The sequence below is a fragment of the Papio anubis genome, chromosome 1 (genome assembly GCF_008728515.1).
Source record: "Papio anubis isolate 15944 chromosome 1, Panubis1.0, whole genome shotgun sequence".
NCBI lineage: Eukaryota > Metazoa > Chordata > Mammalia > Primates > Cercopithecidae > Papio > Papio anubis.
In genome coordinates this window covers 74207449-74223071 of record NC_044976.1, presented here as the reverse complement: position 1 = coordinate 74223071, position 15623 = coordinate 74207449, and the positions used below count along the sequence as shown (strand labels likewise).

Sequence of the window (15623 nt, the reverse complement as noted above, 5' to 3'; positions counted from 1 at the left end):
ACCAATGGAACAGAACAGAGTCCTCAGAAATAATACCACACATCTACAGCCATCTGATCTTTGACAAACCTGAGAGAAACAAGAAATGGGGAAAGGATTCCCTATTTAATAAATGGTGCTGGGAAAATTGGCTAGCCATAAGTAGAAAGCTGAAACTGGATCCTTTCCTTACTCCTTATACGAAAATTAATTCAAGATGGATTAGAGACTTAAATGTTAGACCTAATACCATAAAAATCCTAGAGGAAAACCTAGGTAGTACCATTCAGGACATAGGCATGGGCAAAGACTTCATGTCTAAAACACCAAAAGCAACGGCAGCAAAAGCTAAAATTGACAAATGGGATCTAATTAAACTAAAGAGCTTCTGCACAGCAAAAGAAACTACCATCAGAGTGAACAGGCAACCTACAGAATGGGAGAAAATTTTTGCAATCTACTCATCTGACAAAGGGCTAATATCCAGAACCTACAAAGAACTCCAACAAATTTACAAGAAAAAAACAAACAACCCCATCAAAAAGTGGGCAAAGGATATGAACAGACATTTCTCAAAAGAGGACATTCATACAGCCAACAGACATATGAAAAAATGCTCATCATCACTGGCCATCAGAGAAATGCAAATCAAAACCACAATGAGATACCATCTCACACCAGTTAGAATGGCGATCATTAAAAAGTCAGGAAACAACAGGTGCTGGAGAGGATGTGGAGAAATAGGAACACTTTTACACTGTTGGTGGGATTGTAAACTAGTTCAACCATTATGGAAAACAGTATGGCGATTCCTCAAGGATCTAGAACTAGATGTACCATATGACCCAGCCATCCCATTACTGGGGATATACCCAAAGGATTATAAATTATGCTGCTATAAAGACACATGCACACGTATGTTTATTGCAGCACTATTCACAATAGCAAAGACTTGGAATCAACCCAAATGTCCATCAGTGACAGATTGGATTAAGAAAATGTGGCACATATACACCATGGAATACTATGCAGCCATAAAAAAGGATGAGTTTGTGTCCTTTGTAGGGACATGGATGCAGCTGGAAACCATCATTCTTAGCAAACTATCACAAGAACTGAAAACCAAACACCGCATGTTCTCACTCATAGGTGGGAACTGAACAATGAGATCACTTGGACTCAGGAAGGGGAACATCACACACTGGGGCCTATCATGGGGAGGGGGGAGGGGGGAGGGATTGCATTGGGAGTTATACCTGATGTAAATGACGAGTTGATGGGTGCAGCACACCAACATGGCACAAGTATACATATGTAACAAACCTGCACGTTATGCACATGTACCCTACAACTTAAAGTATAATAATAATAAATAAATTTAAAAAAAAAAAAAAAAAAAAAAAAAAAAAAAAAAAAAAAAAAGAACAGTATGGGAGAAACCACTCCCACGATTCAATCATCTCCACTAGGCCCTGACCTTGAAATGTGGGGATTCTTACAATTTAAGGTGAGATTTGGGTGGAGACACAGCCAAACCATGTTAATATTTATTAGAATAATTTCTATAATAAAATTATTCCATATTTTTCATTATTTCTCTTTCAAAATCAGTTCCCTTTATCACTTTAACAAAAACAAGTTTTACACAGTGTAGTATTTAAAAGTTAATGAGAAAATAATCATCTTGTAACCATCAGAGTAATAATTACTTCAGGTAAGAGTCATCAATTTATTCTATAATCAATTAGTGGAAGTTTGATGAGGATGGGGTTATTTACACATTCTCAATATAACTCTCCATAGATTAATAACTTATTAATCACAAAAGAAAATCTGAATTTATGGTAAAGAAATTGATCAGTTAATATCACCAAGATATTGGTGATATCCTCTTGATGTGCCTCTTGATGTGATGTACTAAAAAGGATACATCATAGGGTATTAACTCCAAATATGTATAGATGAATTTAATCAGGAGAAAGCAATCACATAAATTGAGGAAATGAAATTCTACTTAAAAAATTGACCCTTATGCTTCAAAATGTCAGTATCATGAACAAAGGTTGAGAAAGTTTTCCACTTCAAAGGAGTTTTAAAAAACATGGCATTAAATATAAGATATGATCCTGAATTGGACCCTATATCAGGAAAAAATGCTATAAAGAACATTATTAGAACAATTTTAAAAATTTGAGTACAGGATACATATTATAAAATAGTATTACATCATATTAATTATTCTGAATTTGATAATAATATTATGATTATATAAGAGAACATCTTTTTTTAGGAGACTTTAGTCTCCTAAGTACTTACTACTTTAGTACTTAGGTACTGCAATTTATTCTCAAATGGTTCAGTAAGTGTAATAAGGCTAATAATGTGTATGTGTGTGTAAAGTATGTACAAGGATAAAAAGTATGGGGAATTCGCCATGTTATTCTTGCAATTTTCCCTGAGTTTGAAATTTTTTCTGAACAAAAAGTTAAAAAATAATGCTGGACATGTTTTGTATGATACACACACCTATAAATTACCTTTAAAGGATCCACAAGTTCCAAGGTATGTTTCAAGTATATTAAATTTGTTATCTTTGATTCAGCAGCATTGACCTGTTAAGATAAAAACCCAAATTTGGATGGACACCATAAGTAAGTATTTAATAGAATAATGGGTTTTCCTCTTGAACATTCTTACTCTTCGCATATTCCATATATTTTTATATATCAGCCTAGCCACAATGCAAGCCTAAAGAATGATAAAAAATTATTGACCCACCATAATTAACCTAGTGCACTATTTTCCCAAAAGTCTGAAAATGAGGAGAGTTCATCTCATTGTATCCAATTTTCATTTCTATTTCAATCTCTTGGGTTCAATTTAAACTGAATAGCAAAAGGAGATGCAGTCCAATCCTGAGCAGCACCAAGAGAGTAATATTAACTGAAAAAGGCACAAAGAGTATTTGTAGATAGATGATATTTTAAAAGGGTGAATCCAAACCTCGCAGATAGTTATAGAACAACATGGATTTCCCTCATTGGTTCCTGTTTATTCAAGTAAAACTATTTTCATAAATCTGCTAGGAATTATAGTTTGCCAAAATAAAGCTACATCGACATTCCAAATTTTATTAATAAATTTTATATAAATTAAATTGCACTCTAGAGTTGAGCAGTGTTACCCAACCTGGAGGAATGAGGAATGATCCTGTGTCTGGACTAATTTACTAATACTGACAGATGAAGTAGAGTTTTAGGATACTACAATTATGACATAATGTACTTGATATGAAGATGTTTCTTTTTTTTTCTTTTTTAATAGAGACAGGGTTTCACCATGTTGGCTAGGCTGGTCTCAAACTCCTGACCTCAGGTGATCCACCCATCTTGGCCTCCCAAAGTTCTGAGATTACAAGCATGAGCCACCACGCCTAGCCAGATGTTTCTTTTTGAAGTATCCTGGTTTATAGCCCCACTGTACAATACCGGGACTGTTCTGTAACCATATGTATCAATTTAGAAAAAATGCCATAATAAATGTTGCTAGCCCCAAATGGGTTATGTCATGTTCTCTTACAATGGATCTCTGAAACTAACTGGAAGGTTAAAAATAAATAAAATTCACTAAACAGAAAACAACTATCATCACTATCGCTAAAGGAGAATAATTCATGCTAGGAGTAATGGCTCATGTCTGTAATCCCAGCATTTTGGGAGTCTGAGGTAGGAGGATCACTTGAGCTCAAGAGTTTGAGACCAGCCTCTGCAACATGGCAAAACTCTGCCTCTACAAAAAAAAAAAAAAAATTAGAAATTAGCTGGGTGTGGTGGCACATGCCTGTGGTCCAGCTATACAAAGGGTGAGGTGGGAGGACCACCTGAGCCCAGGAGGTTGAGCCTGCAGTAAGCAGTGATCACACCACTGCACTCCAGCCTGGGTGACGAAGTGAAACCCTGTCTCAAAAAAGGGCGGGGGGATAATTCCAAAAATAGCTAACACACTATTGAAGAAGAACAAGGTGGAAAGACTAACTGTAATGAATGTCAACTTCTAATAAAATTACAGTAATTAAGAAATGATGGTATTGACATAAAAACAGAGAGTCCAATGGAACAGAATAAAGAGTCTAGAAACAGAGCTAAGCATATATATGGGCACTCGATTTATGGCAAAGGTTGACTGCAGAACAGTGGGGAAAGGAGAGTCTTTTCCATAAACAGTACCAGTAGAATTATGAATTCATATGGGAAAAAAGGAAACATGGCCCTTCCCTCAACCTACACACAAAAATTAATTCCATAAGGATTGTAGAACTAAGCATAAAAGGTAAAACAATAAAATATGTGGAATTAATAAAGAAGAATATCTTCATGGCCTTGTGTGTTCTAATTAACTTTTATAGATTTTGTAATTGATGATTTGGCATCCATTAATCACATGATGAAACTAATAGCTAAAGTTGTTTACATCTCCCTTGCAGTCTGGCTTTTGCAGGCATGTGAAAATCATATTACGAAACCCCCAATCACAAACTTCAATATCTGTGTTTTACTTCCTGACCAATAGGCGACTTCCCTACCTAGCAACTTCCTGGTACTGTAGTAATAAGGGGTTTTGCCCATGTTTCTCCTTGCTCCTTCTGCCTCTCGATCAACCCTAGTACATCCCCAGGTGGTCCTGCCTGACATGCCCTCTCCTCTTGGGAACTTTAAGTAATAAACAATGGCATTAGTATCTCCATGTTATCATTCAATCACCTTCATAGATCAAAATTCCATGGGTACAATCAAGATATTAGAGTAGATAAAGACTTCTTATGCAGGACATAGCAAACACTAACTATGAAGGGAAAAAAATTGATAAACTAGATCCATTTAAATTACAAATTTCTATTTATCAAAAGATATTACTAAGTCAAGTTAGGTTCTCCAAAAGTCAACTCTGAGAAACTAGAATTTGAGAGCAAATAATTTATTTTAAAAAGTAATTCCAGCAAAAACAGGCAAGGGGGTGGGGAAGTAAGACAGAGAAGGAAACAATACCAGTACAGGAGACATTAATGATCAAGTTACCAATTTGTCTCCATCTCTCAGATGTAATGGAGACATCTGAGAGATGGCATAGAGTAAGTTTCAGAAGCTATCTCCAGAGGTAAGGAAAATGGGGTATTTATTCATCAACTCCTATTCAGTGTTGGTTAAGAGCTGCTGCCAGGGCATCAATTCCCTAATACTCTCCAGCCTCTCTTATGGCCAGAGAATGTCTTCCGAAAGCAAAGTCTCAGCTGCTTCAAGCAAGAAGTCTTCCTGCACAAAAGTGAATACCAAGGCAACGTGGGTAGCATAGCAACAGCATCTATCCCACAATACTCAGTGCAAATTAAACTACAAAGTGGGAAGAAATATTTGCAACACATATAACCAAAAAAGGGCTTATATCTAATATGTGAAAAGAAGCTCCACAAATCACAAAAGCAGATACACCCAATAGAAAAATGAGTAAGAATCCCGAGCAATATTTTGACAAAAGAAGATATTCAAATGATCAATATACATGTGAAAGGATGCTCAACCTTATTAATAGGAAAATGCAAATTAAAACCACTGTTTATCAAAACGCTATGGCTAAAATTTTAAAACCAGTAATATCTGGTTTGGGGAAGACAAATTGGAGTTCTCATACACTGATGGGAGGATAAATTGATAAATCATTTTGAAAAACATTTTGACATTATCTACCAAAGTTGAATATATCCATACGCCATGAGTCAGAAATTCCACTCCTAACTATATACCAAATAAAAACATATGTACAATTACATTAAGAGATGGGTACAAGGTTGCTTAGCAGTATTATTTTTTATTGCAAAGCTGTCAGCAACTCAAAAGTTGAGTTGAAATGGATAAATGAATAATAAATGGATAAATGGATAATGAGATGGATAAATAATGGCATATTCATATACAGTGGAATATCATATAGCAGTGAAAATAAATGACCTAAAGCTACCTGAAACAACATGGTTAAATCTCACAAATATAATGTTGACTCAAAGAAGTCAGGCATAAAAAATACGCATTGAATAATTCCTTTATATATAAAGTTTTTAATAGATCAGGTCAAACTAAATTATAAAGCAAAGGAAATGATTACTAAAAGTGGTTTCCTTTTGGAGACAGGTAGAAAATAACAGATGGCAAGGAGAAGAAGGGGAATTTTTGAGGTATTGGTGATAACTATTTCTTTACGTGAGTGGTTGTTACATGAATGTTCACTTCGTGATAAATCAATGTAGCACTACATTTTTATTTTGTACAGTTTTCTGTACTATATATTATTTCTTGTTACTTTAAAAAAAGCTAAAAATAATAATAAACAGGAAGGTAGAAAGAAAAGAGTACTCTTATGGAAGGCAAAAGAAGAAAATGGGAAATGAGTGTGTTCATCTGAGTCAAATTTTGCTGCTAGGTCAAGCATCATGAGTGCTGCCATTAACCACTGGATTCAGCAATATGGAAATCATGGGTGGCTTTGAGAAAAGGAGCATAATTAGATACACCAATTATGGATAATCCTTCCAGTGGATTGGTGAGGCGAAGATTTGTTTGGAATAGGTTTGGAGAGAAAATAAGCATAATTAGATATATCAGTTATAGATAATCCTTCCAAAAAATATTGCTTTACAGAGAAACAGAAGAAAAGTAGAGGGGGAAGTAAAAACAAGCAAAAAAAGCCATTTTGTATTTTTTTAAGAAGTGATAACAGCATGTTTGAATTTCTCTTTGACTTAAGCATCTTGTGCCTTCTGTCAGCATCTAAGAAACTATGGCAGGCCAACTAGTTAGTTTGCAAGTAGGGTAGAATCTCAGATCCCTTGCAGTTCTAGATAATACTATGCTGTAATTGCTTATTTTATTTTTACCCAAATATAACATCAGAGTATAAATTTTTCTGGATCAGAGCTATAATTCTTACTGTATTTTAGCACTTATAACAATACTTACTAAAATGAATCACAGAATAAATCAAAGGAGTCATATACTTCAGATACTCTATATATGGCAGTCTGAAATCACTTAAAAAAAAAGTTACTCAAAATGATGCAAAAAACTCATGATAAAACTTAGAAAAATATGTTTAATATAAATTTTTCAAATGTTGGGGAAAGTATTTTAAGCATTTATAGTGGGAAACACAAATATTCTTAATGCAATACATTAAGTGCTATGGTTATAGATACTGCATAGAAAGAAAATTGTGTTAAGATAAGAAATTTAAGCTTTATTTTTAGTCAACATTTATGATCAGAAACATGCATTTTCTAGAAATCAATATTCTTAAAAAGAAAGAATAAGAACTTATCTTAGGCAAACAATTTCTTACTGAAAATTATCTGAAAGCATTTAGTTCATTCACAAGTTTTAGCAAATCATTCAGTTTAACCAGCACAAGTCTGAACTCAGTAAATACTGTATTTAATTAAGAGATTTGTGCTTATATTAAATAAGAAAAGAGCCCTTTAAAACCTATTTTCAGACGGTTAAAAAAATGATAACTGAGAAACATTATAAGAAATAATGAAAGCCATGAATCATGTATAAAGTTAAATATATTGCTTAAGTTTTCCTAAAGGTTACTAAATCTGATCTGTAAAGTCTAACAAAAAGCCTCCACAAAGGACAGAAATACAATGGTGAGAAAAACATTTACAATTCTGACCGATTCTCCCAAAACTAAAGTTTTCCTTAGTTTAAAGGATGGTAAGTGGACCACACTTCCAAGACAGCCAAATAGGAACAGCTCTGGTCTACAGTTTCCAGCGAGATTGATGCAGAAGACAGGTGATTTCTGCATTTCCAACTGAGGTATCTGGTAGATCTCACTGGGACTGCTTGGACAGTGGGTGCAGCCCATGGAGGGCAAGCCAAAACAGGGTGGGGCATCACCTCACCTGGGACGCACAAGGGGTCAGGGGATTTCTCTTTCCTAGCCAAGGGAAGCTGTGAGTGACTGTACCTGGAAGAGCACTCCTGCCCAAATACTGTGCTTTTCCCATGGTCTTCACAACTGGCAGACCAGGAGATCCCCTTCCATGCCTGACTCAGCAGGTCCCAAGCCCACAGAGACTTGCTCCTTGGTAGCGCAGCAGTCTGAGATCAACTTGGGACATGGGAGCTTGGCAGGCGGAGGGTCGTCTGCCATTGCTGAGGCTTGAGTAGGCGGTTCTCCCCTCACAGTGTAAACAAAGCAGCAGGGAAGTTCCAGCTGGGTGGAGCCCACTGCAGCTCAGCAAGGCCTACTGCCTCTCTAGATTCCACCTCTGGGGTCAGGGCATATCTGAAAAAAAGACAGCAGACAGCTTCTCCAGACTTAAACATCCCTGCCTGACAGCTCTGAAGAGAACAGTGATTCTCCCAGCACGGCATTCAAGCTCCAATAACAGACAGACTGCCTCCTCAAGTGGGTCGCTGATCCCCATGTAGCCTAACTGGGAGACACCTCCCAGTAGGGGCCAACAGACACCTCATACAAGCAGGTGTCCCTCTGGGACAAAGCTTCCAGAGGAAGGATCAAGCAGCAATATTTGTTGTTCTGCAGCCTCCACTAGTAATATCCAGGCAAATGGGGTCTGGCGTAGACTTCCAGCAAACTCCAACAGACTTGCAGCTGAGGGGCCTGTCTGTTAGAAAGAAAACTAACAAAGAGAAAGGTGTGGCATCAAAATCAACAAAAAGGACATCCACACCAAAACCCCATCCATAGGTCACCAATACCAAAGAACAAAGGCAGATAAAACCATGAAGATGGGGAGAAGCCAGAGCAGAAAGGCTGAACATTCCAAAAACCAGAACACTTCTTCTCCTCCAAAGGAACACAACTCCTCACCAGCAAGAGAACAAAACTGGATGGAGAATGAGTTTGACAAGTTGACAGAAGTAGGCTTCAGAAGGTCAGTAATAACAAACTTCTCCGAGCTAAAGGAGCATGTTCCAACCCATCAAAAGGAAGCTAAAAACCTTGAAAAAAGGTTAGACGAATGGCTAACTTGAATAATCATGTAGAGAAGAGCTTAAATGTACTGATGGAGCTGAAAACCACAGTACAAGAACTTCATGAAGCATACACAAGTTTCAATAGCTGATTCGATCAAGCGAAGAAAGGGTATCAATGAATGGAGATCAGATTAATGAAATAAAAAGAGAAGACAAGTTAGAGAAAAAAGAGTGGAAAGAAACAAACAAAACCTCCAAGAAATATGGGACTATGTGAAAAGACCAAATCTATATTTGATTGATGTACCTGAAAGTGATGGGGAGAATGGCCCAAGTTAGAAAACACTCTTCAGGATATTATCCAGGAGAACTTCCCCAATCTAGCAAGATAGACCAACATTCAAATTCAAGAAATACAGAGAACACCACAAAGATACTCCTCAAGAAGAGCAACTCCAAGACACATAATTGTCAGATTCACCAAGGTTGAAATGAAGGAAAAAATGTCAGGTTACCTACAAAGGGAAGCCCATCAGACTAACAGCAGATCTCTCAGCAGAAACCCTACAAGCCAGAAGAGAGTGGGGGCCAATATTCAACATTCTTAAAGAATTTTCAACCCAGAATTTCATATCCAGCCAAACTAAGATTCACAAGTGAAGGAGAAATAAAATCCTTTACTGACAAGCAGACGCTGAGAGATTTTTGTCACCACCAGGCCTGCCTTATAAGAGCTCCTGCATGAAGCACTAAACATGGAGAGGAATAAGGGGTACCAACCACTGCAAAAACATGCCAAATTGTAAAGATCATTAACGCTATGAAGAAACTGCATCAATTAATGGGTGAAATAACCAGCTAGCATCATAATGATAGGATCAAATTCAGATATAACAATGTTAACCTTAAATGTAAATGGGCTAAATGCCCCAATTAAAAGACACAGACTGGCAAGTTGGATAAACAGTCAAGACCCATTGGTATGCTGTATTCAGGAGACCCATCTCACATGCAAAGACACACAGAGGCTCAAAATAAAGGGATGGAGGAAGATCTACCAAGCAAATAGAAAGCAAAATAAAGCAGGTGTTGCAGTCCTGGTCTCTGATAAAACAGACTTGAAACCAACAAAGATCAAAAGAGACAAAGAAGGCCATTACATATTGGTAAAGGGATCAATTCAACAAGAAGAGCTAACTGTCCTAAATATATATGCACCCAATACAGGAGCACCTGGATTCATAAAGCAAGTCCTTAGAGACCTAAAAAGAGACTTGGACTCCTGCACAATAATAATGGGAAACTTTAACACCCCACTGTCAATATTAGACAGATCAACGAGACAGAAAATTAACAAGGATATCCAGGACTTGAACTCAGCTCTGAACGAAGCAGACCTAATACACATCTACAGAACTCTCCACCCCAAATCAACAGAATATACATTCTTCTCAGCATCATATCACACTAATTCTAAAATCAACCACATAATTGGAAGTAAAACACTCCTCAGCAAATGTATAAGAATAGAAATCACAACAAACTGCCTCTCAGACAACAGTGCAATAAATTAGAAGTCAGGATTAAGAGAATCACTCAAAACTGCACAACTCCATGGAAACTGAACAACCTGCACCTGAATGACTACTGAGTAAATAACAAAATGAAGACAGAAATAAAGATGTTCTTCAAAACCAATGAGAACAAAGACACAACATATCAGAATCTCTGGGACACATTTAAAGCAGTGTGTAGAGGGAAATTTATAGCACTAAATGCCCACAAGAGAAAGCAGGAAAGATCTAAAATTGACACCCTAACATCACAATTAAAAGAACTAGAGAAGTAAGAGCAAACAAATTCAAAAGCTAGTAGAAGATAAGAAATAACTAAAATCAGAGCAGAACTGAAGCACATAGAGACACAAAAAATCCTTTGAAAAATCAATGAATCCAGGAGCTGGTTTTTTTGAAAAGATCAACAAAAGAGATAGCCCAATAGCAAGACTAATAAAGAATAAAAGAGAGAAGAATCAAATAGATGCAATAAAAAATGATAAAGTGGATATCACCATTGATCCCACAGAAATACAAACTACCATCAGAGAATACTATAAATACCTCTATGCAAATAAACTAGAAAATCTAGAAGAAATTCTAGAAAAAAATCTAGAAGGATAAATTCCTGGACACCTACACCCTCCTAAGACTAAACCAGGAAGAAGTTGAATCCCTGAATAGACCAATAGCAGGTTCTGAAATTGAGGCAATAATTAATAGCCTACCAACCAAAAAAAGTCCAGGACCAGACGGATTCATAGCTTAATTCTGCCAGAGGTACAAAGAGGCGCTAGGACCATTCCTTCTGAAACTATTCCAATCAGTAGAAAAAGAGGGAATCCTCCTTAGCTCATTTTATGAGGTCAACATCATCCTGATACCAAAGCCTGGCAAAGACACAACAAAAAAAGAGAATTTTAGGCTAATATCCCTGATCAACATCAATGCAAAAATCCTCAATTAAATACTGGCAAACCGAATCCAGCAGCACATCAAAAAGTTTATCCACCATGATCAAGTCGGCTTCATCCCTGGGATGGAAGGCTGGTTCAACATACACAAATCAATAAACGTAATCCATCACAAAAACGGAACCAACGACAAAAACCACATGATTATCTGAATAGATACAGAAAAGGCCCTCAGCAAAAATCAACAGCATTTCATGCTAAGAGCTCTCAATAAAGTGGGTATCAATGGAATGTATTTCAACATAATAAGAGCTATTTATGACAAACCCACAGCCGATATCATACTGAATAGGCAAAAACTGAAAGCATTCCCTTTGAAAACTGGCACAAGATAAGGATGCCCTCTCTCACCACTCCTGTTCAACATAGTATTGGAAGTTCTGGCCGGGGCAATCAGGCAAGAGAAAGCAATAAAGGGTATTCAAATAGGAAGAGAGGAACTCCCATTTACAATTACTACTAAGAGAATAAAATACCTAGGAATCCAGCTTACAAGGGATATGAAGGACCTCTTCAAGGAGAACTACAAACCACTGCTCAAGGAAATAAGAGAGGACACAAACAAATGGAGAAACATTCCATGCTCATGGATAGGAAGAATCCATATCACGAAAATAGCCATACTGCCCAAAGTAATTTATAGATTCCATGCTATCCCTATCAAGCTACTACTGACTTTCTGCACAGAATTGGAAAAAACTACTTTAAAGTTCATATTGAACCTCATAGCCAAGACAATGCTGGGCAAGAAAAACAAAGCTGGAGGCATCACAGTACCTGACTTCAAACTTTACTACAAAGATACAGTAACCAAAACAGCATGGTACTGGTACCAAAACAGATATATAGACCAATGGAACAGAATGGAAGCCTCAGAAATAACACCACACATGTACGACTATCTGATCTTTGACAAACCTGACACAAGCAAGCAACGGGGAAAAGATTCCTTATTTAATAAGTGGTGTTGGGAAAACTGGCTAGCCATATGCAGAAAACTGAAACTAGGCCCTTTCCTTACACCTTATATAAAAATAAACTCAAGACGGATCAAAGACTTAAACATAAGACCTAGGACCATGAAAATCCTAGAAGAAAACCTGGGCAATACCATTCAGGACATAGGCATGGCCTAAGACTTCACATCTAAAACACTGAAAGCAATGGCAACAAAAGCCAAAATTGACAAGTGAGATCTAATTAAACTAAACAGATTCTGTGCAGCAAAAGAAACTATCATCAGAGTGAATAGGCAACCTACAGAATGGGAGAAAATTTTTGCAATCTATCCATCTGACAAAGGGCTAATATCGAGAATCTACAAATAACTTAAACAAATTTACAAGAAAAAAGCAAACAACCCCATCAAAAAACGGGCAAAGGATATGAACAGACACTTCTCAAAAGAAGACATTTATGCAGCCAACAGACATATGAAAAAATGCTCATCACTGGTCATTAGAGAAATGCAAATCAAAACCACAACTATATACCATCTCATGCCAGTTAGAATGGTGATCATTAAAAAGTAAGGAAACAACAGATGCTGGAGAGGATATGGAGAAATAGGAGTGCTTTTACACTGTTAGTGGGAGTGTAAATGAGTTCAACCATTGTGAAAGACAGTGTGGCAATTCCTCAAGGATCTAGAACTAGAAATACCATTTGACCCAGCAATCCCATTACTGGGCATATACCCAAAAGATTATAAATCATTCTGTGATAAAGACACATGTACATGTATGTTTATTGCGGCACTATTCACAATAGCAAAGACTTGGAACCAACCCAAATGTCCATCAACCCAAATGTCCACATTAAGAAAATGTGGCACATGTACACCATGGAATACTATGCAGCCATAAAAAAGGATGAGTTCATGTGCTTTGTAGGGACACAGATGAAGCAGGAAACCATTATTCTCAGCAAACTATCACAAGATTAGAAAACCAAACATCGCATGTTCTCACTCATAAGTGGGAGCTGAACAAAGAACACATGGACCCAGGGAGGGGAACATCACACACCGGGGCCTATGGGGGGTGGGGGGCTAGGGGAGGGATAACATTAGGAAAAATACCTAATGTAGGTGACGGGTTGATAGGTGCAGCAAACCACCATGGCATGTGTATACCTATGTAACAAAACTGCACGTTCTGCACCTGTAACCCAGAACCTAAAGTATATTAAAAAAAAAAAAAAAAAAAAAAAGGATGTGAAGTAACATTGACCCTTAAAAACCTTACGGCACCAATTATAATTTTTTTTTTTCTGAACAGAAAAAAAGGTCCCAGATTCTTAGTTTGCTGAATTACCTTAAACCTAGACCAGAGAACTTTTCTAAAATCTGATAGTCAAACTGAGTATAGAAGCAGGCAAGCTATTCACAGATATTTCTCAGAAAACTAGTTGGTCAAAGTGATATTTTTTCCTAATTTAACCAGAAATGGTCTAGTGCAAAAAGATGTATATTACTAATTCCTGTAACTAGTGACACTGTATGAAACTGTGTGACTGTATAATACTATATGTTATATAAATTGCTGTCAGGTATAATCTGACAGCCATCAGATTAATTCTTTCTTATAGTAAAATAGAAACACAGCCTTTGCTTATACACTGTTAAAGGCTGAATTATGTTTCCCCCAAAAAAATTCTGTTGAAGTTCTAACCCTCAGTACCTCAAAATGTGGTCTCATTTGGAAATAGGGTCATTCCAGAAGTTGGTAATTGTTACAACGATGTAATACTGGAGTGGGGTAGGCCCCCAATCCAGTAATACTGATGTCATACAAAGACAGCCATGTGAACATGTGGACACACAGGGAGACCACCCTTTGATGAGGAAACACAGATTGGAGTTAAGAAGATTCGAGCCAAGAAATGGCAATAATTGTAAACAAATCACCAAAAGCTAGGGAGAGGCAAGAAAGGATTCCCCTACAGGTTTCTCAGAGACAGCATGGCCCTAAAACACCTTGATTTCAGATTATCAGCCTCTAAATCTGTAAGACAATAAATTTCTATTATTTTAAGATGTGCAGTTCATAGTGTTTTGTTATACAGCCTTGGAAAACTAATACAGGTCAGGCACAGTGACTCACACCCATAAACTCAGCACTTTGGGAGGCCAAGATGGGAGGATTGCTAGAGCCCAGGAGTTCAAGACAAGCCTTGGCAAAAAGGCAATACCCCATCTCTACAAAAAACTTAAAAATTAGCTGGGTGTGGTAGCACATGCCTGTGGTCTTGGCTACTCGGGAGGCTGAGGTAGGAAGATCGCATAAGCCAGGGAGGTCAAGGCTAAAGTAAACTATGATCACACCACTGCACTCCAGCTTGGACAACAGAGTGAGACTCTGTCTCAAAAAAGAAAGAAAAAAAAAAACTAAACTAATACAAATACTAATTATCTATGTAAAGTAGCCATTTCTTGCTCTATTAAACTGCATTGCATTTTTCTATGTAAAATATGCTATTTATAAGTAAAAACTGTTCTTTAAGTATTTAAGATATTTTTCATTCAAAAATATCATCCAAAGCAGTGACATCTGGCAAAAGATCATAAACATTAACTGTGGTACTTTGTTTATATTTATATTGATTATTCATGTTTAAGTGTCTGAAAATCCTAAAACATTTACTGATTCCAACAATACTGTTAAACAAATGCAAAGAATAAAAAGGTTAGGCTAGCAACATCTTCAAAAATAAAGTGAAGAACCCTCCATATATACTGAAAAATCATTTTATTTTAATACGAACAATGTGATGTAGTATTAGTTGTTAGGGCCCAAACAGGATGAAGAGAGCATCGTTGGTGTGGGGGAGGTAAAGCCAGAGCAGAGAAAGGACGGAGGGTTGGTACAGCACAGGAGGCCAGGAAGGCATCTAAACTGAAGGTCTACCTAGCAAGGGTATATGAGCCTGAATATGAACATCAGGCGGTTATTCATGCAAGGGAAGAGGGAAACTCTGACACAGTTCTGGATTCCAAGTAGGCTGCATAGAAGGGCAGCTTGAGCCCGAGAGAGGTCAGAAGGATTTCTGCATAGGAAGACCGTTCAGCAGGGAGTACTAGAGCATAGGCAGAGTGAAGATGGTATCTGCATGGGGGA

General features: G+C 37.1%; 1 protein-coding gene across 1 annotated transcript in view; it reads right to left on the bottom strand.

The window, feature by feature from the left end:
* The window catches only part of MSH4 (mutS homolog 4), a 121178-nt gene that overhangs the window by 47611 nt on the left and 57944 nt on the right, over positions 1-15623 (bottom strand). The window contains exon 9 of the mRNA XM_017962610.3: positions 2517-2591. Coding sequence (XP_017818099.2) covers positions 2517-2591 — 75 coding nt within the window. The remainder of the gene's footprint in view (positions 1-2516; positions 2592-15623) is intronic.